A 25390-nucleotide genomic window follows, 5' to 3' on the forward strand; every position below is an offset into this window, starting at 1 on the left:
CCCACATCTCTGGATGGCTGTCGCAGCTGTCTGCAGCCGCAAGAGGCAGTTCAGGAACTGAAAGCCTGCACCTGCTGCTGAAAGAAACATGATTTGGTAGGTGCTTGGTGTCTGAGGATTTCAATGTGCAATAAAAAGATAATTTATAGTAATCATAACAATCACGGATAAAACCTTGAGGCCTTTAACAGTCTTTTGTGGGGCAAAACAACCACATAAGCTGGTGACAAGTTTGCTGGCTCAAGGACTGAGTAAATGACTGAACTGCAGTCCAAGGACTATCTCAGTAATAATACGGCAAAGGGAATGCAAAGACCCTCCTTGCTTTAGCTAATACACATGAGGAAGGGCTTCTGTACCCCCAAATTTTGTCTTTCCCCTCCCTCCATATGTAGCAATCTTTAGTGTGCAGTCTAATAAGGATAGATAGGTGGGGGTTTTTGTTTACTAACTTTGTCTAAAACATAGATATGACTGTGCTTTATAGAAAAGATAAAAGCTTGTTGGGCCAAATCATTCTCTGACGTAACGCATTTGAGCACAGTAGAGATCCATGTTAACCACCATGTCCAGCTATGCAAGGGGTATATGAGGCATGTGTATAGCTCCCCACTGCCCCTCCACACACCAGGTACATGGGGAAATCTCCCAAGCCCCTTTTTAAACGCCTTTCCGGCAGATATACACTGCGCAGGCTCCTGTGAGGATGAAGGACATCTCCTGGAGGACAGGAGGCTGCATTCCTGCCTTTGGTAGTGATGACTGACACCGTGGTAGCCTCTCAGGCTTGCATATGCTCTGCCAGCCCTTCGGGAGTGTATTTACAAATTAAACAAACGATACAACAGATGCTTTCACATTACTTCACAAGGAACTGAATGACAAGGTCAAGGAAGAAGAAAGGAAGAAAAGAGCTTTGTCAAAAGGAGTGTGTACCTCAGTGGCTGGGATTCTCTTAAATGGGCTCACACCTATGGCACTGGGGGAGTCCCTGTGCACTGAGAAAGCCTGTCCTTTGGGTGAGTTGTTCAGTTAGCATCCTTTCTCTTGCCTCTCTTTGCTTTCCTGACAGAGGATAAAGGATCCCAGTGCATTTTCCTTGTCCAAAGGACTTAGTCCTACCACTGTGCCATCATTCCCTAGCTCGGCGCAGCAGATTTGCCTCTCCAAGGCTGTGTGTGGGCAGCTATATGGCATATAGAGATTAACATTTGTCCCAATCTACATACTGCTCTTCCAGGTTTCAGAGTTTGCAAGGAACACATGGGCACACCCGTGAGCAGAGCTGCAAACCAAGGGATCCTCTCTTCTTTTGCAGCAGGTGTTTGTGCTGCATGCTGGTACAAATGTGTCCCCTGAAAACACTGGGGGTGGATATGGCACCTGATTGCTTTGCTGTGCCATAAACACGGTTCAGGTTTGAGGAGGTGTTTGCGAGAGTGATGAACAACTTGGAGAAGGAAACTGAAGCTTGAATTTATTGAGGGCTTAGATCAAAGTCTGATGTAGTTAATAGAGTCTTTCCCTCATCCTCATTGGCCTTTAAAGAAATCTCCAAACTCTTTAGCTGAGAATCTGTGGAACTTATTCTGCCTGTCACCAAATATCTGCAAATTTGGAGTACAGGCAAACTGAATGATGCAAGCTCTCTCTATTACCAATGGAAAGATCTAGACACCTCACTCTGGAGGGTAACTCCTGCCCCAGCTATGGAGGTATAACATAAACTTCATGCTAGAAATTTATTCAGGTTACTGGAGGAAAAATACACAAACCAGAACATCAGCGTGAGTCTATCAGAAACAGCATCAGCAGATACCAGAATATTCAGGTAAATCTTGAGGTGAGCTGAGTAGACATAATGCAGGAAGTCTGCTAAATTGTAAGTATTACTGTTAAGTGCAGAATGAAATCTAAAAGTAAGGCCTCTCAGGTGGAGACCCCTGTGAATTCTTACATTTTATATGGCTTGGCTTCCTCAGAGGTCTCCACGACCCCAGCTGATGTTTCCTCTGCTATTCACCACACAACAGCAATGGGAAGAGTAGAGTTTTACTGTTATTGCCAGGGGACATTTAAGGTAAATACTGTGCAATTCCCCATATTTAACTAAGCAGCTGAGGAGACATAACACATCTATCTTTACCAATATTTTTTAACAGAGAGGATACCTAATTCCATTAGAGATATTTAAGATGAAGTGCTTAAGTGATTTAAGTAGATAAGTATCAGGTGAGTTTTGGTGGGATATATGCTCGCTCTCTCTTTCTGTTTTTGGTTTGTTCAGTATAAAATCTGTTTCTTTTTGGTATAAAATCCACATAACTAAAGGGTGATTGCAAACAAAAAACCCCCCATAAATCTTACAGATGAACCCAGGGTGCATATATTTAAATCAGAAGTATTTCTGAAAGACTTGTCCCTGATTTTTGACAGTGCTGCATCCCCATCTATTTTGAAAGAAATCCCTGGAAATTGATGGGTGCTTACCACACTCTGAAAATTTGGTAATTTCTTTTGGCCCTAAACACAGAGAAAAGTAGGTACTTCCTTTTGAATACTTTGTCTGTAAGGGCACTTATTCCTGAGCATCATCCTTACACTTGTTTTACAAGTCTCTAATGACCCCAGAGCAGTCGGGACGTCTGTTCGTGTTCGAGCTGAAAGACAGCAAGAGAGAGAGGGGCTGTGAAGGGCAGTCAGTAGTGAAGACAAGTTTTCAGTCTTCGAGCTCCTGAGCTTTTCTTTCTTGAGATAAAGGCAGGGAAGGGGCTATTCCCTGGCACAGGAACGAGCCCAGCGTAACGGAAGAGAACGGCTGCTCACAAGCTCTTCTGATGCAGGCAGGTCCATTGGGAGAGCTCCTCCCACACAAAAGATCTGTGCTGGCACTAATGAATTTCTTAGCGATTGATTATGGAATCAAAGCTCGTCATCTGTCCTCAATGGGCCTCAATGTAATTTCTGCATGTGTTAAAAGAGCGACTCATCTTTGTTGATACAGATTAGGATTAAAACACACAAGGGGAGGTGGGGAAAAGGATGGAGCTCAAAGCTTCCACCTGTACCTTCTCATCTTTGGAGCTTAGTTTAATAAAACCAGAAAACATATGCAGGTGGCTGGTTCAGAAATACTTTGCCAGTATAGCAGCTGCTTAAAAGCTTCCAAATGCTCAAGATGTTTATGAACTTGGATCTATGTCTTGTCATCCTCCATCCTCCACACTCCTGCACACCTCCTCTAATTACAAAAAAAGGAAACACTGAATAGCAAGTGCCTTCAGATGAAGCTGGGGGTCTGGATTTGTCCCTCCTCGCCTCCTGCTATGCTATCAAACCTAGTGATATGAGAGAGCAGTTTGTGCTGACATAATCTGGGGTCTCCTCCTGTGCTGTCCATGAGTACTTCGTGGCACTTTTTACATTTTAGAAGGTGATTTAGAGGGGAAATTGAGCCAGTAGGAGTATATCATTCCAATGCTGGGGGTATAGCCCAAAGTATAACTGCAACACAACAGAAGAGGATAGAGCAGCTCTGCATCAGAGGCATTGCATGGAAACTAGAAGTACAGTTCATGTAGTGATGCTTTCTTCCCCTCATTCCCCCATATCCAGAGGACACTGCAGTCAATGCTCTGCATGGGCACACAGAGACTCAGCTTTATCTATACCTTCGTTCCTACCAGAGGTAGCTCTGCTTGGTTTTTGAAACAACCCTGCTTGTCTGCAGGAGGACTTTGGGAAGTACTGACCAAGGAGTCTTCCTTCTGCAGCCAGATCTGCTGCAGTCCAGGCATGTTGAGCCTTGTGAGCTCAGTGAATCTGCTCCACACGCCAGGCTAGGGAGCAATCCTTCTCACTATTGCACCGTAACATGTGAACTATTGAATATTTCTTTTCTCTTCTTTTCACCTGTGAAATTTCTAAAACTTTTTTCATTTACGAAGAAAATTAAATAAACAAATAAATAAACCCCCAGAACTCAAAGATTTCTTATTAAAGTTCTGAACATATGCTACTTAGGAAAAAAAAATCTAAGTGAAATTGGCTGATAAAGTAAGAATCCCACAAAGGGCTGTTCTTCCAATCATCCGGTATTTCTCCTGTAATTTCCTCAGAGACTGTGGAATGATTTTCCAGATGTCTCTGTTCCTTCCAGGTGGCGTGTTCAACATGATTTGGAACAAGGCCAATCTTACGCTTCTTCCTATAGAGGGAAGATCATACTCTGCAAGGTACATATATGTACATACTTCCACATTTTTGGAAACATAAATAGCATGTTTCGTTAAGTGTGCAAGTAAAGCACAACTCAGAGGAAGGGTGGTTTTCTTGTGAGGCTGACAAAATTGCCCTGTCTGAGAAAGATACCACCTTTTTTGGTCAGTAAGAAGAAAACCAAGGGCAGTTTTTGCTGTAGGAGTGTTTGTAAAGGGTCAGGAGGTGGCACGGTTTCCTACTGCTCTTTAATTTGACTCACCTAAATCCTGTTTAGCCTCAGAGCTACTTTGGTTCCCTCCCAAATGCTATACCTCCTTGCTTGCCTGTTGAACATGGGCTGGCAGCAGAAATATGCAACCATGGAGCTAAGGCTGCAAGAAGGAGGGCTTCTTCTGGGGCAAGAACCCTACGGCAAATGAAAATAGCAACAGTAAGTTTGGATCAGTATATTGGATCAGGCCGAAAACCATTGCATATTCTGCCTGTATTCAGTATCATGACATTTGGGGCAAGGAGATCTGTTTATATCTCTCCTGGAGGGCCTAATTGTGTAGTCGTTTTCTGCAGGGTGTACTGACGTTTACAGGAGCTGCAGGTGTGCAGCTGCTTAACGGGGACCTCCACCCGTCTCAGCACCTCCTTCACCTGCAAAAGAGCAGATGTAGCTGACGACAAACTGCACGATTCCTCAACGGAGAATTCTGCTCCGCTTTTCACCCTGCAAATGTAACTGCTTCTCTGTAAATGAGAACCCTCTTTATTTTTGATACCAGCTCACAGCTCTGCTCTGCATTATCAGAGAGATTAAGCCAATCAGTACTATCAATGGCCCCTGACTCCCTGCGATGGATGGATATGGCAATGTAAATGCCACGGGTGAATTTTAATAGTTGTGATTTTTAAATGATGAGGAGGATCCTCACAGGGAGGACAGACAGAGCTGGACTTTGGCTGTGGCAGAGAGAGCTGAGCAGTGCCCTTGAGCCAGGTTTTTGTTCTGCCTCCTACCACCACTGATGTCAGCAGAAGCAATAACAACCTGTTGGGTTTTAAGATGGAAGAAGGGAAGGCATTTCCCCCCCTCCATATTGGCTCCTATGATATATTTAAATATCTCCAGCATGCCAGCATCACAAGCTGAGCGTAAGTGATGGACTTCGGGTCCATCAGCTTCACCTCTACAGTTCGCTGTTGCAATTCCCTCAGCTCAGACTCCAGGTACATGTTTTTGCCATTTTCACTCATGTTTTTTCAATCAAAGCCCAGCCTTTTAATGGGCAAGTTTTTCCAGCAAAGTACCTAAATGTTGTTGAAGAGACATTTCCCTTCCTCCAGAAAATAAGTGTGATTTTCAGAAAAACTCCTTAATCTTGTGCTGTCAAAAAGACCTTGATTTAATTGAAAACTTGTATCACCAATGGAAAGCTTACTCATCCTCTATCTGTAATGCCCACCTAAGTTATCTATCAAAGAATGTTCTATAAGGCAGTGAGTCTGCTACCCTGTGTGAATACAGGTAACTTTCAAAGAAAATCAGGAAAATTAGGAATGGGGTAAGTTCTAGAACTTTAAAAAAAATTTCCCTTTTCTGAACTGGGGTCAAATGTACAATATTGTGCAATAACACACATATATATATATAAGGAAAGGAAAAAAATATTTTTAATACTGAAACAAGAAATTTACATAATTTCCATGTGGTATCTCTTGCCTTGGGAGATTTGTTGAAAGCAACGTTTTACCTTGAACTGCTTTGGTTTTGACAACTAGCTTTTCCAATAAAGTGTGCAATCCATCTTCTCCTACTGACGAAGTTTAAAAGTCAGATGTCTAAGCTGGCCATCCTAGGGTTCCTTTGTTGTTGTTTTGGATATATAAAAACCTCCTGAGGGCAATTCATCTGGCTTTTCTTACACACTTATCTTTGGCTGCAATGAAATGACCTCTGGAGGTGCCTGTTCTTCCATACTGATTATAAGGAAAGCCTGGCATGACTGACCCAGATTAGACATCTGGCTTTTAGGACACCTAAATCAGGGAAGATGAACCTTGCCCCAACTGGATTGGCAGAAGATGGCCCCAAGCCCTGTTATTGGCATACCTATGATCATCCCTGTGTCAGATCCCCTGGTATCTGCTGACTCCTGGACAATGCACATGGGCAAATGAGACCATGTCTTTATATCTAAGAGCAGCGGGGAGAAAACCATAGGATGTCACCTGCAGTGCATAACTTGCTTAGAAGTACTGCTGAAGGGCCAGAAAGTTTGGAGACTGCTTTCTACCAAGTCATCAAAGAGAGCACTAGAAACAGACTATATTTGTCTCTAAAAAACTCTTTTTCATTTGCACCTCAGGTTTATTTCCCCAGAGTTTGCAACAGCCGGGTTCTAATTTTGGATACGTGACTATCTTTTACTGAGATGGTCACCAAGAACATGAGATTGACAATAAGTTTTTGGATGTGGGAATCAGCAACAAATTACTTTTTGAAAGTAATTTGAGCAACACTGAGTAGCTGATAGATTCAGGCCACAAACACTTTCACCTGAATCAAGACAACCTCCAAAACAAATACACCAGCCTGGAAGAAAAGAGCCTTCTTGTACTGGAGGGATGATTGGGTCACCGAGCATAGCAGTACTCATTATAGATAGAAAAACATAAGAGGAAGGATAACAAGGGAGATCTTATGTGGTCTAGGGAGAAGAAGGGTATAGAGGGAAGTGCTGAGGACACTTGAGTTATTCTAGCCTGTTGAGATCTTAAATGAAAACCAAACAGGAGTCCAGAAAGATGAGGGAAGAGAGCAGAAAATGCAGTGAGTTTGGCATCCCTGATCTCAGCTCAGCCCACAGTGAGTCTGAAAACGACCTCAGGCTGGAGATCTCCAGCTGTGACTCTGGTGCAGATGGTCCCTCTTGCCATCAGTGGAGAAACAACAGGAAGAGCAATGGCTGGTATTTCCACTCCTGCATTTGCTCCTCAAAAAGACCCCCCAACCCTTCTGTCCCAAGACAACAATAAAATCTGCTATTTCCCTCCTCCTTCTGCAGAAAGGGAGGAGTGACCTTCTGAAAACAGACCCCTGAAGGAGACTATCTCATGCTTTGAGACCTACAGGGCCATTTTCTTTCCCAAAAGCACCCCGTGCTGACCTGATCCTGCTCCTAGGGAGAGGGCTGATAACAATCCCTCCTGACTGGAGCAAGGACAGACAGGCCAGCATGCAAGCTCTTTGGAAAGCACTGCTGATCTTATGTACAGCTGCCCAGCAGGACAGGGCTGTCTCTCGGCAGGACCTCGGTGGCTACATCTACATTACTCTGAAAGGGCACCATCTGGAGCAGCAGGAAACATGGCATACTCCACCTCCTGCGGACTGCCTGCCTGTGGAGAGTTTGTTTGGGCCTGCCTGGTAGCACGCTAACCCTCCAGGTATCCCTGGGCATGTGAGGTCTTGTGCAGTACAAGCGGAGTATACTTGACACACCTTAGGCCATTCCTGCAGGCTCATTATCTGCACAGAGGGTGATTTCCTGGTCTTGAGCTCTCAGGGCTACCCTTAACAGCCAGTGTAGACATCTAACATCAAGTGTTATTCAATTCCACCTGCTCACAAGCAGTTTTCCCCCTCTTTTGGACAAGAAAGCATTTTACATGTCTGTCCACCTGGGTCATTCCTCCCTCTTTCCCTCCACGCAACTATGCAAAACCACACACAACATCAGAGAAGGAAAAGCTGATTTACCATAACAGAACAGAGTGTGGGTATATTGCATAAAATATGCTGTTTGTGACAAAGGGAGCCATCCAGCCAATTTGATAGCTGTGCTCCCAGGGGATTAAAATACCTCCTTCATCTTAGCAGAGAGCCTGCGTATGGAAAGAACCTGAATTAAAATCTACCTTTTGCTTTGGTGCCTTCAAAACACTGTTGCCTCTCATGGGCAAAGCCAGACATAATCCTGGATTCAGTGTTCCCTCTCAGTACAGTTCAGTTTGCTATCTCGCCTTGTTTGTTTGTTCCACTTACTTGTTGTTTACCCCTGACATGAGGATAATCAAAATCTCTGGAGGAGGGGAGCATCCTCCCTGCTGTAAAGAGTGGAGCTCTGCCTGCACCCTGATGCTCCTAGGCAGTCATCAGTCTCAACTGGCTCATCTGCTCACCCACAGTATCTGAACACCTCCCCATCTTTAGCTAGCCAGCTAGCTCACACTGAGCTCTGTCTTTTAAATAGCTAATGTTAGGTAAGGTAAATAAACCTTATCCTAATTGACTGGATCAAGGTAACCCAGGTAGTCTGTGACAGAATAAAAGTCAGAATTTACACCAGAGGCCAATGTCCTCCCCAGCCTCAGGTTCATGCCCCTAATGTGAAATAAAAATACATAAGGGCTACCAAATGGAAAGACACCACCTTTGGCTCGGGGAGCTTTTGAACTACAAATCATGGGAGACAGGATGAATATTTTAGGGAAGAATCTCTGCCTGCTTGCCCTGATTTTATATTTTTTCTTAGGCATATACTCTTGGCCATAATCAAAAACAGGATACCAGGCAAGACAGATGTTTGGGCTGCCCCAGCCTTGCCATTCTTGTGTTCCTCCCTATCTCAGACCTTGGATTAGTCGCTTAGGGACAGCTTTTCAGTGGTTACATTGTTTCTAACTTCCTTGACCAAGGTCACATTGGAAATCTGTAAAAGGTCTGAGAATTAATTCCAAATTGCTCAAGTGAAATTTCTACACATTGGACTGTCCACCCCCTGATTCATGGCTGCTACAACTAATTTCAACTTCAGGCTATCAAACTTTTTCAGGAGCTGTCTCTGATCAGTTGATAGTGTTTTAAAAAAAAAAAAGGGGGGAACATGTCAAATAAATTCAAACAATAAATAAGCCAGCTGAAATCAAGGTCTGCTCATGGATATTCAGTAAGCTCCAAAAGAATCAAAATCCGTTGGATAAATTATTCATTGCAAATTATTTGTTCATCTTGACAGTCATAAAATTATACAATCCATTAAAAAAAAAGTCCAGCCACAGTATTTGACTCCCAGCCTGTGCTACAGAGAAAACCCCACTGGGTTGGTGTTTGGGATGAATGACACACCTGTGACCCGCTGACGGGATCTGGGGGTGTCCAGCACCTCCTAATTCAGCCTGGGAGATGGAGTACCATACAGGTAGCCGCTCATTGCCTCTGGGAGGGATGGTTTCGTTTGCTCTTAGGGGATCTGAGGACAATCCTCCACATTCTTCCCCCTACCCCAGTAGAAAAGAGGGGCTGTGGAGACCACCACTCTCACACATCTCAAATGTTTTAAGTCACACAAATCCACTTGAGCTTTGTGCCAATGAGCTCTGTTCAACATAGGTTGTGTTGCAACACCTCCTGCTTGGACGTATCTGTGGCCCTTTATGCCACCTTAATTCGGGCACTAGAGGAAGACTGTTGTGCATTGCTGTCACCTCACAGTGGTCCTGTTGTATAGGTGGATCCTCGGGTTTGTTCCAGCAGGCAAAATGGAGAACAAGAGTGTGCTGCTCAACTTCCTCCTGTCTCCATCCTCCTCTCTCAAATACATAGTTGGGACCTTTTCCCTGCACAACATGATAAATCAGCCTCTACACAAGGGAGGGGCATTGAGCTATGCTGATAACTCACGGCTGGGCACACTCTTTGTGCTCACTTTGCATTGCCAAGTGTAGAGAGGTTGGACTCAGGTTGATAAGCACAGAGGCCAAGTCAGCCGTCACTTTGCTGTGATTCATCCTGCTTCTTATGGCCCAAACCACTGAAAATACCCTTTATTTTCAAAACGAGAAATACAGCGGAGCGCTTATCAACATACAGCAAAGTGTACCAGAGGAGCACACAGTTCAGTGCAGTGAGTCCTGTACCAGGCTCTTATATTCCACGCATGGGCTGAAGCAAGTAGAGGTGCCTTTGATTTCTTTTACACACACAAACATACACACACATTCACACGCACATATATATGTCTGTGTATGCATGTGTGTACAAAGACCAGTGCAATCTGATTAGTATTAAAAAAAGTTGCAGACCTCAGAGAGTAAAAATCCCTGTTACAAAAGCAGAGAGAAAATAGGTGCTTCTACTCTGTTCTATCCAATGTCTTACATAGTACCTTCATCACTGTAGCATTTATTTCTCTCTCTGATTTTTTCTTCTTTTTAAGGTTTGATCTGAGGCCAGGTTTTCTAATGAGTTTAGTGAAAGGATCAAAGGATGAGAATCACCATCTGCCTAAAGAAAACAATAGGATTTCCAATTGCATGATAGTATCTGGCAGGGAAGGCAGATTGTTGGGCTCCTTAGCTACATTACAGAAGAGACATGGGAAGAGCAATAGAGAAGGAAACTTTATCTAACCAGATGCCAGCAAAATTTCAAGTCTTCCCAAAACCCTGCCCATTATTTTATTTTGGCAGCAACGAAGAGGAAAAAGAAGGGAAGGGAAGGGAAGGAAGGGAAGGGAAGGGAAGGGAAGGGAAGGAGGGAAGGGAAGGAAGGGAAGGGAAGGGAAGGGAAGGGAAGGGAAGGGAAGGGAAGGGAAGGGAAGGGGAAGGGAAGGGAAGGGAAAGCACTGCCATGTGAGAAGCAAGGAGCAGATGTATTTATCCTACTGGAACAAGCCTCAGTGGTGTGGGGGGACAGGCAGGCTATAGTCAGACAGACAGAACTTATTGGAATGAACTCATGTATGTCCAAGGCAGCTCCTCTCCTGCCCCATTTGTTCCATCTCTTGACAGATCCCATTAAGCTGAACAGTGAGCTAACTGGCTTGCAGAGCCCTGTAGGGTGTTGCAAGGGAGTGAACGCTTACACAGCTCTACTTTCCTGTGGTCCCTTCTGGGGCGAGGGGAGTTCTTGAAACAATTTAGTGTTTGCAAGGACTTAGCAGGTGGAGATTTAAAGGAGGGAGAACAATTTCAGATTTGCAGCTTAAGACCCTGGCAATGGTTTTGGACTTCCAAAAGCCACAAAACATACTCCCCTAATAGCGATGCCGCTTTAATATGCCTGAGAAGACAAAGAAGGACTTAAAAGCTACCAACCACTTTTGTAAATCTTGGCATGTGATTGTGCGTTCTGTAAACCATCAGTCCTAAGTTAGGAAGAGGGATTTCAAAGAAATTTAGACTACTGAAGAGATCACCATTCCCCTGTCATGGATTGCTGGACAACCATGGAGCTTGGGTGTTAATCTCAGTGTTGATCCACACAGGGGCAATCGGTGTGACTATATAACTGCACATGTCCATACTACCAAGCACCCAGAAATCTCAGACAAATGTCCAGCAGCCTCAAATTCTATTTCCACACAGAAACAAAGGAGATTTCTAAGGGAAAATGTGGATGTATGGTGATCCTGCCTAAAGAGGGATGATGGGGTTTCTGCTTTCTCCTTTTTGGCTGCTTTTGAAAAGACCACCAGACATCTATGCTCCTCATTAGGAGCCCCACTCCCTTTGGAAACCTGGACCTGTGTGGTCTGTGCATGAGGTGACATCTGAGCCCATTGTCCATAAGACACAGTGAGACAGAGGAGGTTGCATCCCCAACACCAGACATTGGAGATGTCACCTTTGCAACCATCTCTCTTTAAGAGGAGAACACTCCATGCTAGCAGAGTATTTGTATTTTTTAATGTTGGCGTCAGCCATTTCCTCCTAGGCAAGTTACAGGTACAGAAGGGTAAAGGAACTAAGCAGTGACAGAGTGAAGGGGGAGACACCAAATCCCCGGCTCTAGAGAACAAGCTAAGCAAAGAGGGATTTGCTCGGTCCTTTAGTGCTGCATCCTCTTCCTGACCAGCTACTTGGCATTCCAGCAGGGTGGGTTAATCCTTTGCCTTTGATGAATCTTTAATCTTGGCACCTTGTGGCTGAAGCTGGCACTAACTAGCAGATCTTGGCGATCAGTCATGCACTTAAATATTTCATTTATAAACAAAAAATAATAAAATAAAAAATAAAGACTTGGCTTCATAATAGCAATAAGGCAACTCCAGGGGGGTTGTTCTTGCCAACTGATCACACTCCTGGGACTGAAGAGGAGCTCCACTGCTCCTTGTAAATCTAATTGCTCTATGGGTGCAATTATCCATACCCTCCCTTCCTCTCCCTGTCCAGCCAGACCTTATGGCTTAATTCCAGGGCAGGCTTTCTGGTTTTTAACCTCTGTTGCTCTGAGCCATCCTCCCTGTCATCCAGGCTGGGGATGGAGAACGATAAGACTAATCCTTCTCCTTTTGTGCATGTTCATTCTGGCCAGCTGCAATGCAGGTGTATTCACACCTGCTTCCATGCGCACAGATCCAGGCTGCCAGGGAGGACACTCACGGGAAGCTCCATGCTGCAGAAGACTATCCACAAGCACTGTCTTTTTGGATAGGCTCTGCAGCTCATGTCCACGAAAACACATAATTCTCACCTCCTACTCAGGACCTCAAACTTCCCACTGAAGCTGTAGCCTCTACTCAGATCTCCGGGGCTGGACCTGAGCCATGAAATACTGAGCATGGAAAGGAGCCTCCTCATTGCTATTTGTGCTACTTTGAACATTTGGCAAATACTAGAACTAATCCTGTTAAAGACACATAGTCTTTTCTTCATTATCTATTATTGAAGTGTTTCCCAATTTGAAGCTTGGACCTGACCCACAAAACATCTAAACCTACAGATAAATGGAGGCACATGCAACACTGCCATGGGACTGGCAGGAACAGATACTTGGGGGACGGGAAGAAAACAAGGCAAGGAGAACACATCTAATGACTTTTGGGCCTATTTATATGTTCTGCAGAAAGGACTTTCACCACCTGACGGGGTCCCATTAAAAATGAACTTCCCTGGATCCATTTTAAGTGTGCTGCCTGAAAATTTTTTTCGATGGCCCCCAGTTGTTACACTGGGAGAAGCAGCGAATGACTATTCTCTGTTCATCTTCCCTGAGATACTCAGTTTTACATACATCTGTCATATGCCAGTTTTATCATAAGAGACTAAAAGCACTAGTTAGCTCCTCAAAGAGAAAACTAAAAGTTGATTTAATCACTTTTTGTGGAATAGAAATGTGAGAATACAGGGCGCCCTATTTTAGCAGATGGGGATGTAGAAAGAACCAAATCCTAGAAGATGAAGCCTGACATGCTAAGAGGAAATAAGGTGCCCCTTTTAAGAGTAATTATCTATTAGAAGTCTTTACCAAGGACTATAGAACATAACCTGTTACTAGCTACTTTAAAATGGGATCGGAAGTTTTTCTAAAATATATATTTTCCTTTGACAATAGCTCTTGGACTTGAAATAGGAAATAATTCAGAGAAGTCTGAAGGCCTGTTTTATGTAGCAGGCTAGCTTAGATTGTCACACCAGTCTCTTCTGGGCTTAAAATGCATGAATTATTGAGGTCTGATACTGAGTCTCCATGGCAAAGGTTGCTTTCTCTGAAAGGCTCAAGCCTTTAAAGGTTCACTTGTAGCTACTTGTAATGTTCACCTACTGTAGTGGAAGCCCAAAGCTTTGAATTTAGGTCTTAAAGAAAAAAAAAAAATCAAGGACTGGATTCAGACTGTACATGTTTTGTGGCTGATCTGAAGTTGGTCACCCTGCTATGCCTAACCATGTGAATTGAGGATTGCAAAAAAGCTATCATACTGCAAGTTCGGAGCTCTCTATTTCCTTAAAGAAGCCTGGTCTGTAACAATAAAGTTTTGCTTGTATTTTTATTCTTTAATATATCCTCAGCTGGTATAAAGGAACAGAGCTCCCTTACCTTCAGCCGAGCTGTAGCAATTTACCACATCTGAGAATATGTCTTATTTCACCTCTCCATTCACTTTTTCTTCTCTCAAGAGAAGAAAAAGGCAAATTTAATTCCCATCACCAATTCATTCCTTGCTTTCACTGCTAAGGCAACTAACAATTATTGCTGATCACACACACATACACACAGAGCTTTGCAGAGAATTGCTGCAGTTCTCCTGCAAAGAAAATGCTCTAGCTTTCATAAAAATCAGAGATTGAACTGTTCTTATGCCTTGTCCTTTCCTCCAGCATTTAGGGCCTGGAAAGCTTGCTGCTTGTGTTGTAATCTTACCCAGCTACAGGATATGTGACTGTGTTGCTTATTCCTCCCCTGTGTAATGTAGACCTCCATGTCTCACATGAGCCAGAGCCTTGTATGAGTTATACGGCTATTATGTTATAAGTAGGAGTGATGTATTACAGAATGCTGCCATAGATCCTATTAATGGCACTTGGGCTCCATTTTTTTCTCCCTGTAGTAAATTCTGCACTTTTTTGGAAATGGATAACTTCACAAAGATGCAAAGATCCAGCACCTGGGAGGGGCTTAGGCAAAGTTCAGGGCTTGCAGGTTTAGGCAGTAGCAGAGCACCTCACTTCTCTGCAGTAGCAGGATTTACATTGACATGACCAGCCTCCGCTGATAAATTAGTATCTTGTCCAGCCTTGAGCAACACTGCTGCCAAGAGGTTCCTCCATTCCCACGCACTTCACTCCATTGCCCGAATTGCTTTTACCATAATAATGTTTTCCCTTGTTCTGAATTTACAGTTACCTCAGCCCCTCACTACCATTCATTCTTTTCTGCCCATTGACAGATTTGCGGGTATCTGCCCTTTTTCTAACACTTGTGCCCAGGAGTGAGACCTAGCCTGATATTCACATACAGGTTTTTTTTATACAGGGTGATCTTGATAAGAGATGAATCTGGAGCCGCTTCTCAGGCTCAAACATCTCTGATCTTCCCTGGATATGCATATTTCTGTGCTGCAGTCCCATTCTGCTCTCAATTCTTTGTAACAGGAAAAACTCTAAAGCCCAGAATACCCATGTGTAGGGACTTCAAATCTCCATCTGGATATGACTTAGGCTCTGCTCTTCTTTTAATCATCAGGATTCAAGCACAACACGAATCCTTTCCTTCCATGACAATTTCATCCTCTTGGAACTATCTTCTTATGAAGTTTGGGTTTTTCTTGAATTTACAGCTAGGTACTGGAGTATAAGTTGGAGGGGATTTTTCAGATACGAGAGGTAGTTGGATGGGCTTTTCCTCCTTCCCCAAATTTTGAAATGGGGACAAAGGCTTAACACTGTGGCTTTGTCTATATCTATTAGCTAAACCAAGTCAAGGCATGGACCCAGGCACTGTGCCGTGGCCATACAGATTGTTATGGGCCAGGCATCATTTTCGGGAAGAAATTTAGATTCACTCACCCTGTTCTGGGTGGAAGAGATTTTAGGTAGGTGGATAAAAGCTGTACTGTGTCACTTGTTCCTCGGGCCAGAAAACAGGCCTTGACTGGTTTAATTTACTAGTGTAGATATATGTTTTAAGATTGCATCGTGTGGTAATGATAACAGGACCGTGAGACACACAAGTTTAAAGATAACAGTGTCTTCCTCAGTCCCACTAACAGCTCACTGTGACTCTTCTGTATCTTACAGTTCATTTTCTTATTTCTTTCCCCTATCTTCCCTCCTTCCCAAAACCCAGCCAACATGCACTATGTAATTTCTTACTGGATGCCTGGAAATGGGTTTGAAAAGAGCCAGGTTCTTTGCTTAGCGGAACCGTGGGACTTAGATATATTCAGCACTGCCTCTGCTCCAGCCTAACTAAACATTCGCACAGCGAGTAAGTGAACAAGTGGTTGTAAAACCATGATGCAATCCCTGCCTGTCACATCTGATTTAGCAAACAAAGTCAGATGGTCTTACAAAAAAAATAAAAATAAGCATAACCAGTGCTGCGCTGTTGGAACTGAAACATTAACAATCAGAGGACAGTATTGAAGCAGTGCAGCCAGCGCATCCATCTTAGGCACATCAGACCAAATGGAAATCCATGGCCAATAGATACAAGAAGCCTAAATACGTCGGTGTCGGTAAGATAGACTCAGCCTGATTACAGGGAAGCTGGTGTGTACAGTGTGATGAAGGCAGCTCTGACCAGGGGCTGGGATTCAGGACTGGCTTAGCTGAGTGAGGCACAAGGGATTAGGAAATGCAGGTCTTATTGAACATACACTGAATTTACCACTAAATGAATCAAGATCTTTTTTCCAGAACTCCGATGTATCTTTTATTGCTAATGAAATAAACTATAATAACATGTGGGGAGGGTTCACTAAAGGGAGGGGAAGGAGAGGGAAACGTGACTGAAAAGTGTTTGCATTTATATATCTCGAAGTGACCCACTCTGGTGGTTGGGATAAAGAAGCACTCCAAGTCATTTGTGAGTGTTAAAAATACGTGGCCTGAATCAGAGATGTGCAAAGGAGCGATGGTCTGTTGATTTGTATCCATTTGCCCCATATCAGGTAAAAATCTCACAAAAAATGCCAACCTTATCTGATTGCCATCACGATGTCGGGAAGTTTCTGTCACTTTGGAGCCTGATTTATAAGATTTTGGCAATGCGGTGTCCTTCTCAGGAGTGTATTTGCGAAGTTCAGGCTAAGCTTTGACCTTGAGTCCTCCTGAATCTGGATATGGTTTAATTCCTAGCTGGTGTCTATTTTACATATGTTATACCCTGAACACAACAATCTCTTTTTAATAAATGGAGGAAAAGACAGATATAACAGGGGAATTGATACTTCTGTGTTTGTCCTGTTGGGTCCAGAAGGGAAAAGATGAGTGGTGGAGCAGAGAGAGTGTAGAAAAGAAAGAGAGGAAATCACAGCCAATTTGTCAAACTAGCTTATTTCTCCATCATTCCCAGATTTATCTTTTTCTCTCTTTTTCTTTATTACAAGGGACATTAAGATGAAGGCAGTGTCCTTTCTGAGTTGCACTCCTATGGCTCCTACTTGCAAAACATCTCTGAATACCTCAGTGATAGGACTGCATGAAGCTTCACAGCACCCTTGTGAGAGGAGTCAATATCATTAGGATGATTGTACGTTACGATACATTTTCTAAAGCTCCATCTATGTTACAATTAATCTCCAATTCCAATCCAGTATTTGGCCTTCCAAGGTACACATTTACTTTCCATCACATCTAGTAACGATTTTCTGTGCCTGGTACCGACTTTCCACTGGTGTAAATCTATGCAGAGCCTGCTCCGGCTCATTTTACACCAGCCCATCATCTCAGACTCTCTCTGATATTAGTTGTCTGGTGGTGCTGCGGGTCATTAAGGTAGATGCTTGTGGCTACCTCGGGACAGGCGGATGTCAGTGTTGGGAAGATGTGTTTCCTTATATATGGTTTGCTGCACTCCGTGGGATCTTTCAAGGTGGGAAAGACTATCTGAATGCAAAGTGGAATTGAGTGCACAGACTGTCACAACTGTTGGGCTAGAAGGCACCTAGAAAGAGCTTATTTTTCTTGTGAGAAGACAGGATCAGCTATATCTGTGTAGTTCTGGACAAAAGTTTGTCTATCCTGCTCTTGCACGTCTGTAGTCCTGGAGAGGCTGTGCCCTGTGTGAACAAATGATTTCAGCTTTTCATTGACTTTGACGTTGTACAGTGTGTCATTTGCAGTAGTAAATTTTACCTTGCCATAAATTTCATCACTTTTAGTGTATTTTTTTTAAAACTAGCACCTGCAACCCTGTAATGAATTGAGCATTGTACACTTATTTTTGCTGTAAGTTTCAAAACGTCATAGTCACTGGACCTCTCTCTCCCCCCATTCCTCAGCTCTTGGAGGAATGAAAAAAAATGAACAGGTAAGGCAAGACACGATGCAACTCAAAGAATGCCGTTTGTGTCTGTTAAAAAAAACCTCAAGGTTTTAAGCAGCTTTAGTGCTTCTGTAAAGCTTTACTCCTGATTTTAAATGTTTGGGATCGGGAATACTACAGTGGGAACCAGCAAAGAAAAGCATGGGCCAATTTACCTGCTTGAGGCACATGAGAACTGAGTATTACTCTGCCCAAACTGGAAGCGGACAAGCATCAGATGACAAGAGATGAATGCAGCTGTCACTTGGTTACGTGGGCACAGACTGGGGAGAGGACACAAGTGCTCTCCTCCAGCTTTTGGCTAAGTCTGTGATTCACCCATCTGGGGTCACATCTTCACTCTCTGGAGGAACACCCATAGCTCATACCAAGATGCTGGGGAGCCCCTCATCTGTGTCTGAGGGGAGAATTGGGCTCTTAATTGCCTAGCATGGCTGCATGAGAAAGGTGTATGGTAATAATAATGCAGTAAATGAGAAAGCTGGCTATTTGAATATGACATCCTTTGTCAGCTTTATTTCACTTAATAATGTGACATGGCTTGGGGAAGGAAAAAATTATTAACCTTACGATTTTTAAGCCTGATTTGCTGGGAGTTTTTCTGCTGAAATTCATGTCCTTAACTTTCTTTGATACTTAACAAATTCCTAGTTTTATCTCCATGGAAGCCTCTTTCAGGAGGGATAAGAGCTAAATGTCTGTGTTGGGGGGAGGGTGAGAGCATAGAGCAAGCCACCATTTGGGAACTGGGTGTAAAGTAGCCTGGCATTGATTAACGTTGTTAAAAGAAAGTGGGAGGGGAAGTGTACTGAAAATGAGTGAAAGAACGGTATTGTAATCTGCTTTATTGCATTCCCGAGATGCTTGACTTAGCCTCATTGTCATAGCAAGATGATGTGTACCCTATGAGTGTATAAAAATATATGAACTCCTGGGACAATATAGTTCAATCTGCTCTGCTATTACCCATCATGCTCATCTGAGCACACTACAGCTATTAGATCTGTTTGTGAAACAGCTGAGCCCATGGATGGATCTCCTGCAAACGAAGCCTGAATGTACAGTTGAGACAGGGTCTGAATGTACAATACATGTAAGGAGAAACAATGGAAATGAACGTACAATGGGGACGACTGTACAAAAGGAGGTGCAAAAGGAATGAATCTGCTCCAACTGTGGATATGTAATGGTAAAATAGACAGATTGCCATCTATAATTCATGGTGTTTGCTTCCCCCTTCCCCTTGTCACATAGCCCTCAATCAGTTTGACTTGCAGAAGCTATCCTTCACTACTGAAAGTTGTTAAAAAGCTGTCGTGTTTAACCCCAGAGGTAGCTGCATTTAAAACACAGGAACTGATCTACGTATGTACAGAAAACCATGTCCTGTGCTCTTTCCTTTTCCAGAAGGACCAAAGTAGGGCTACCTCTGGGTGAAGAACAGCAACACCAAAGCAGCTCACTGCAATGTGTGTACAAAGGCAAAACAGAACAGCATCCAAGAAACCAAGCTCCCTATTAAAATGATATTAGAAGTTAAGAATATATACCAGAAACTTAACATTAATATTCTTAAAGGGATTCCATCATAATCCTCATAGCAATTTATTTTTAAGGCACCTGAAGACAACTATTGTGCCATACCCACTACTAACACTACTAACATTGATGCTTGGTTATCAGTGACACCATGAAGTAACAGAGTCATGTTCTTCTAATCCCACATTATGACAGTTTTTACAGATTTCTTTTTTTTTTTTTAATAATGATGGCATTGCTGAACAGACTGAAAAATATTAAGGTGTCACACATCTGCATCTTTGTGATTCTGTCTGTAAAAAAATTTCCTACATTCTTACTAGTTCAGTTTGGATGAATTATAAAATGCTCCAAATGCTTTTTCTTGTCTATTCCTGGGATACTACTCCCCACCAGGAGAGGAAAAGAAAAAAAAACCAAGAAGGGTAAATATAAAAAGCTTGTCTTGTTGTTTCCTTCTCTGGGTAATTGCATTTTCCATACCTCCCCCTTCAGAGGCATTTACAGTGAGTTCTGCCTTCCAATGCTTCTATTGATTTGTAGCTCTGCAGGGTGAAAACCAGACCCTGGCAAAGCCAAAGGGAATTTTGACTTCATTCTTTAAGAACAAATCCACTGGTGTGCTGGATCAATGCAAAGAGTCAGAGTGCTGGCCTGTTAAACTGGATTTGTAACTGCTGCTCAGAGCTACAGCCATGCGAGCAGCCAAACTATATCGCTGAATTTAGCCTTTACTTTTTGATTGCCTTTTTAGTGACTGGGTAACATGGGTTAGTGGAGGGTGAAGGTCTGGGACATCCCTTTCCAATCATACAGTTGGTTTATGCATTGAGAGTTGCCCACTTGGTTTAGCCCTACAAGTAGAGACCTGGTTCAGAGCCACCCAAAGGGCTTGTAGGATACCCTGCTGTGGGTAGAGTTGAGAAGCTGCTGCAGTGCTGCCTAGCCGTGTGAGGTGCAAGGCCACGCAAAGTCTCCCAAGCACAGATGCCCAACCTGGCATACAGTGGTGGACTTTGTATGGTAGAAGGTAGGTTTGGCCCAAAGAAAGTGACATAACTCCCAGTACAGCCAGCAGAACTCCAGCAAGCAAATTCATGACAGAGGACGGGACCGAGTCCATTATATCATCTCTGAGATCACATCAAGCTTAAGAGCTGAATAAGCTGTTGACCTTGGCCTGTTTGTTGGCTATACCATCAGATCAATTAGATGCAATTGTTAATAGCATAGCCTAATTACTTCCTAATTTCTTCAAGAATACACCAAGCATAAGAATTCAATTAACTGCAACTATACAGAAAGTTTGAAGTCTGAGCTGTTCTTATTGACATCGTTTGGATGAAGAGAATGTGAGCACAGATGTTACATTTCTTAAAGCATCCAATTTTTAATTAATTTTAACTTATAAGCTAATGAATAGCTTTCTCTTGTAAATTCTCTGAAAATTACTTCCATCCTCCAAAAGTAAGAATGCTAAGTTTGAGAACGATAAGCTCCTGTTTGCTTGCAAAACAACGAGATAGAATCCCAGCCTTCACTGCAAAGCAGAAAATTTTGAATTACCAAATCAAGGTTATATTCCTGCTTTTATTAGACTTCCTTATGCTGTATGCCCTCACCCCAAATGAAAAATATAAGGCTATCAGCAGCTTCTAGAAAATATATGGAATTGTGGTATTAGGTAATGCTTTGCCAGATTTTCCCTCTTTTCCTGTTAGTCTTCCTCCACTTCCTAGTGGCTTGGTAATGCAATTCAGTGTGCACGATCTCTAAAATGCTTTGAGGACTGCTGAAATGCACAACACTGTCTTAAGATACCAGGGAAGGGATCTCACCCAATATGTGCAGTGGAGTTTACTTCTAATGATCAAGACTCTCAGTTTTGGTAGGAAATTTGTGGAGGTGAAGCAATGGGAGTATAAAGTAGGCAGGAGTTAGAAAGCAAATGTGTTAGTCACAGAAGCCCAGATAGGGGTACTGCAAGCCCTAGCACAGGTAACATCATCCTCTGATATCACTGCATGGGGAAACTGCTCACCGAAGGTCCTGACAGGCAAATAGGAAAATTGGCACCTCTCCCGTCATGTGATCGCTTGGATGAAAATCCCATTGAAGTCCAGCTTTCCTGGACACCGCACTGGTTTACCTGCGTACACAGATATACACAGCGCAGACAGGTTATAAATAGTGGTTACTTTGATAAAGACTGAGCCAGAGTCACTACTCAGCTCCCTGTTTGGGTAAATGCACCAACACACAGAGGCTGCACATACTGCAGTAACTGCTGCAATGAGGATCAAAGGTGTGTGGTTAGCTCCCTTTAAGCTTTGGGATGCTAAGAAACAGCTATGTCTTCCCCTTTTTGCAGTTTCATACTTGGGCAGCTATTTGGGGAGGGTTCTGATTTTGTTAGCACTGCAGTAATACTAGAGTAAGACAGAGGTAGTGGCTTAAAAGCTTTCCATACTCTTGCCCCAGCAGGAGGTTGCACTACTTGAACATGCAGGAAAGTGAAGGCAAAACAACTTCAATGTGAAGAGAAGGCTCTGGGATCATAGGACACATTACCATAGGTCATAAATAAAAATTAAACTCCGAAAGATAAGTCTACATAGCAGAGCTAGCTCTAAGCTCCCCAGGTTGGGTGTTAGCTGTGCAATTGCAGCAGCATGGATGGCAGTGAAAAGTTGCAAAAAATCCCACTGAACTGCTGAAGACGTCACCAGCCGTTAGTTTGTCCTGAGCTCAGTGTTTCTGCAGAGCTCAGCTGCCAGCGGTACCTGTGCAACGTGCTGGAGGGTGAGCTCAGGTGTGCCCACATAAGCTGCACCCCTGCATTCCAGGCAACAACTCAGCTTAAGCCTGATCTGTGTGGTGCTTTAAGCATGGCTTCGCTGTGTGACCCTAAGGCTCGAGATCCCCTGGGCCCTGTGAACAGACACGTTCCCCATCTCCAGCTTGCCAAGGGAGGCAAGTGGAAGAGGTCTCAGGTACCTGACCTTACTGAATTTCTGTAAGGCACTCGTGAACTCTCTAAATCCCATTCATGTACTCTTGAGACACAGCTAGACCAAGGCATTGCTAACCTGACCATGTGCAGGTGACAGCCCTGCTTTGAGGGAGATATGGGACCAGAGACCTTTGGAAGTTCCTTCCCACTAACACTCCAGTGATTTCTCTACAACATTTTAGCTGATATCTCCTTGTCCTGCAAAGCAGCAGCCAGATCTGCTCTGGTCTGTCTCCATAAGCTGGCCATTCACCGTGATGCACCGACATCCTCCAGAGAGGAACTCAGTCCTGCACTGAGCATTGTGCTGCCACACCAAAAGCACCTCTCAGTTTCTCAGCAGTGTTCAGTGCTTGGCACAACTGAGTTTCATACCTGAAGGTTAACATCCATATTTATCTATTTGCTCCTATTTTGCTAAAGTTTGAGCATAATCCCTTCAGCCATTTTTTACTGTAGTGAGGAGTGAGAAAGGACACTTTTCGTATTTAGAAAACCGTGAATCGTGTTTGCTTTTAAGCTTTGCTACAGAAAGAGAAAGCCAGCTGGCCTTTGAACCCTGACATAGAGGCAATTCTCACTGAAGATGGGCTGGTATCTTCACTAGATTGCAGAAAAAGGAGGGGGGGGCAGAGACAAGCATGTCAAAATGTAGTAATGAAAATGCTCACAGGAAATGTGTTAGATCAGTAAAAACACTCTAATGGCATTTGCACTTATTTAACATCCCTGTTACACATCCAGTATGGTTTAAGGGAACCTTAATACAAATGTGAATTGGGGTTCTAGAGAGAAATAGACACAAGGAAATAGGCACAAACTCACAGCGATGCTCTCGACTGGGATGTATTGGCATAACTCCTAATGTATGTTAGGTAAAGATTTGACCATACAGTATATTCCCACACACAGATGCAGACACACAGATGCATGTGCTTTTCCTTAAAAATAGTAAGCTTTCACTGGGCCCCACTTCCCATTAAAGAGGACTTACATCCTATGAAAATTCATAAACTTTGGCAGGCGTTTCCACAGCGATTTGATGGAGTAATCTCCCGTCATCTCAGCTTCCTGGTGACAATGACAAGAGGAAGATGGATTTATCAAATACGCAGTGACATGTTTATGACCCTGTTTTGCATAAGCAAGAACCTGAGCCAAAGGCTGTGCAGCTTGAGATAGCAAAAGGGTTTTTATAAATATTGTGACAAGCAGAAGTGATATTTGGAAGAACATGAAAAAAAATAAAATCTTTCTTTTTTTTTGAGACAGACCGGATTTTGGTGGGATGGGGGAAGAAAGCCTTTTTCCCCACTTCGCTGTTCAATTGCAATTTCCCTGAGATCATGAAGGCTTAGCTCTCCCTCTCACCTTGAAAAGTTTTTCTGTTAACCCTTCTCCTCTCTCTGTGCAGAACACCCTTTTTATAAATGTCTTGTTAGGAAGGGGGCAGGGGGAAATGCTCTCCATCTTTCAGTGATACAAAAATAACATGGAAAAGCTATAGGAACACAGATGGCACCAATAACTCCATTTATAACATGCACATAAACATGCCAGACCCAGCTCCAGACACAGTGCTGCCTTCACCAGCATGGCTTTTAAATGGGGAACACCACCAGAGGGCCCGCATGCTATTTAAAGTGGTTTTACCCTATCCTTGCACACAAAACCTTACTATTATAGTTATTACTGTAGTTCCTAAACAGTGGTCTAGATAGAAAGCTCACAGGGTACTGCACAGGGAACCCTCTCAGGTTACTTGGGGCTGCAGAAAGTTTTTGTCTCTTTGAGGCAGGACTAGACCTACAGTGGTGCAAAAAGGCTTTAGTGCCCAGGTTAAGCAGGGTCTTGCAGAGACACCGGGTCTTTATCACCAAATGCACCCGTTCAGTGTCCCAGGCTGGGCAGTGAGAGATGGGCATAGTCTCCCCTGCTCAAACTTAGAGGCAGATGACCTGTTTTCCTGCATGTCCCCTTAGCAGCCCTGCCTCATGAGAAATAGAGCTGTCAAGAGATAGAGAGACAGCTTCAGCCCGAGGTCCCTCCACCAGAGGCCGTGGAGATGCTCCAAACTCGGGAGTCTGCGGTGTGCTGAGGTTTGCACAGCTGTGCCATGCCTGGGGGTATTCGCAGCAAAGGCAGGAAGAAGGAGCGGGGATGAGTGATGTTGCAGAGCCAAGGACTGAGCCCCACAGTTTCACATCCACAAGTCCCACAGCAGGAGGTATCCTGAACACTGCCAGATACTCTTCTGGAGCCTGGCAATAAGATAATAAAACGTTTGTGCTGTCTTTCAACTTCTCATAAAACAAGGAGCGCTGGTTGAAAATGCAGTAAATGAATCACAAAGAGCTAAAGAAGGAAAACATGAGTAAGAAATGTGCTTGGATGTGTTTTTCCTCTCTGGATGCCATCATTTTTGTGATAATTTATACACCAAATTAAAGGATGAAGCTGAGAGAGCAACTGTGTGGAAGGAAGGGTTGTGGGTACCCAGAAAGCTCATGCTAGACAGACTCGACTAAGACCTGCAATGCTCAATGTGAAATACAATCTTTGTTTTAAGTTTGTTTTTCTTCCCCCTTGCTCTTCTTTTTTCTTCCTCCAGATAAATATATTAATTAAATGACCCTTCTTTAGAATTACATAGAAAAGACAGTTCAGGAACCCTTATTGAACCGACCTGTAAAACTAGAGCAAAATCAGCTTCTCTGTTGTTCTCTCTAAATGATTTTTCCATTGCATTTCACATCTTATCAGGGACTTGTTTGGGCTTGAAGCTCTGAAGGTTTTTCTGTAGGTCAGTTCAATAAGGCACTCAAAGTTGCTTTTCTCTCCATTGATTGGGATGT

General features: G+C 43.4%; 1 protein-coding gene across 33 annotated transcripts in view; it reads right to left on the reverse strand.

The window, feature by feature from the left end:
- CELF4 (CUGBP Elav-like family member 4) overlaps window positions 1-25390 on the reverse strand; it is a 754916-nt gene that overhangs the window by 140413 nt on the left and 589113 nt on the right. For 8 of the 33 annotated variants that reach the window (XM_050912557.1, XM_050912570.1, XM_050912556.1 and 5 more), the window contains exon 5: window positions 4597-4613. The exons of the other annotated variants lie outside the window; for them this stretch is intronic. In XM_050912557.1, coding sequence (XP_050768514.1) covers window positions 4597-4613 — 17 coding nt within the window. The remainder of the gene's footprint in view (window positions 1-4596; window positions 4614-25390) is intronic. 33 annotated transcript variants of the gene reach the window in all.

Source organism: Gymnogyps californianus, chromosome Z, assembly GCF_018139145.2.
Source record: "Gymnogyps californianus isolate 813 chromosome Z, ASM1813914v2, whole genome shotgun sequence".
In the NCBI taxonomy this organism is placed as follows: Eukaryota; Metazoa; Chordata; class Aves; order Accipitriformes; family Cathartidae; genus Gymnogyps; species Gymnogyps californianus.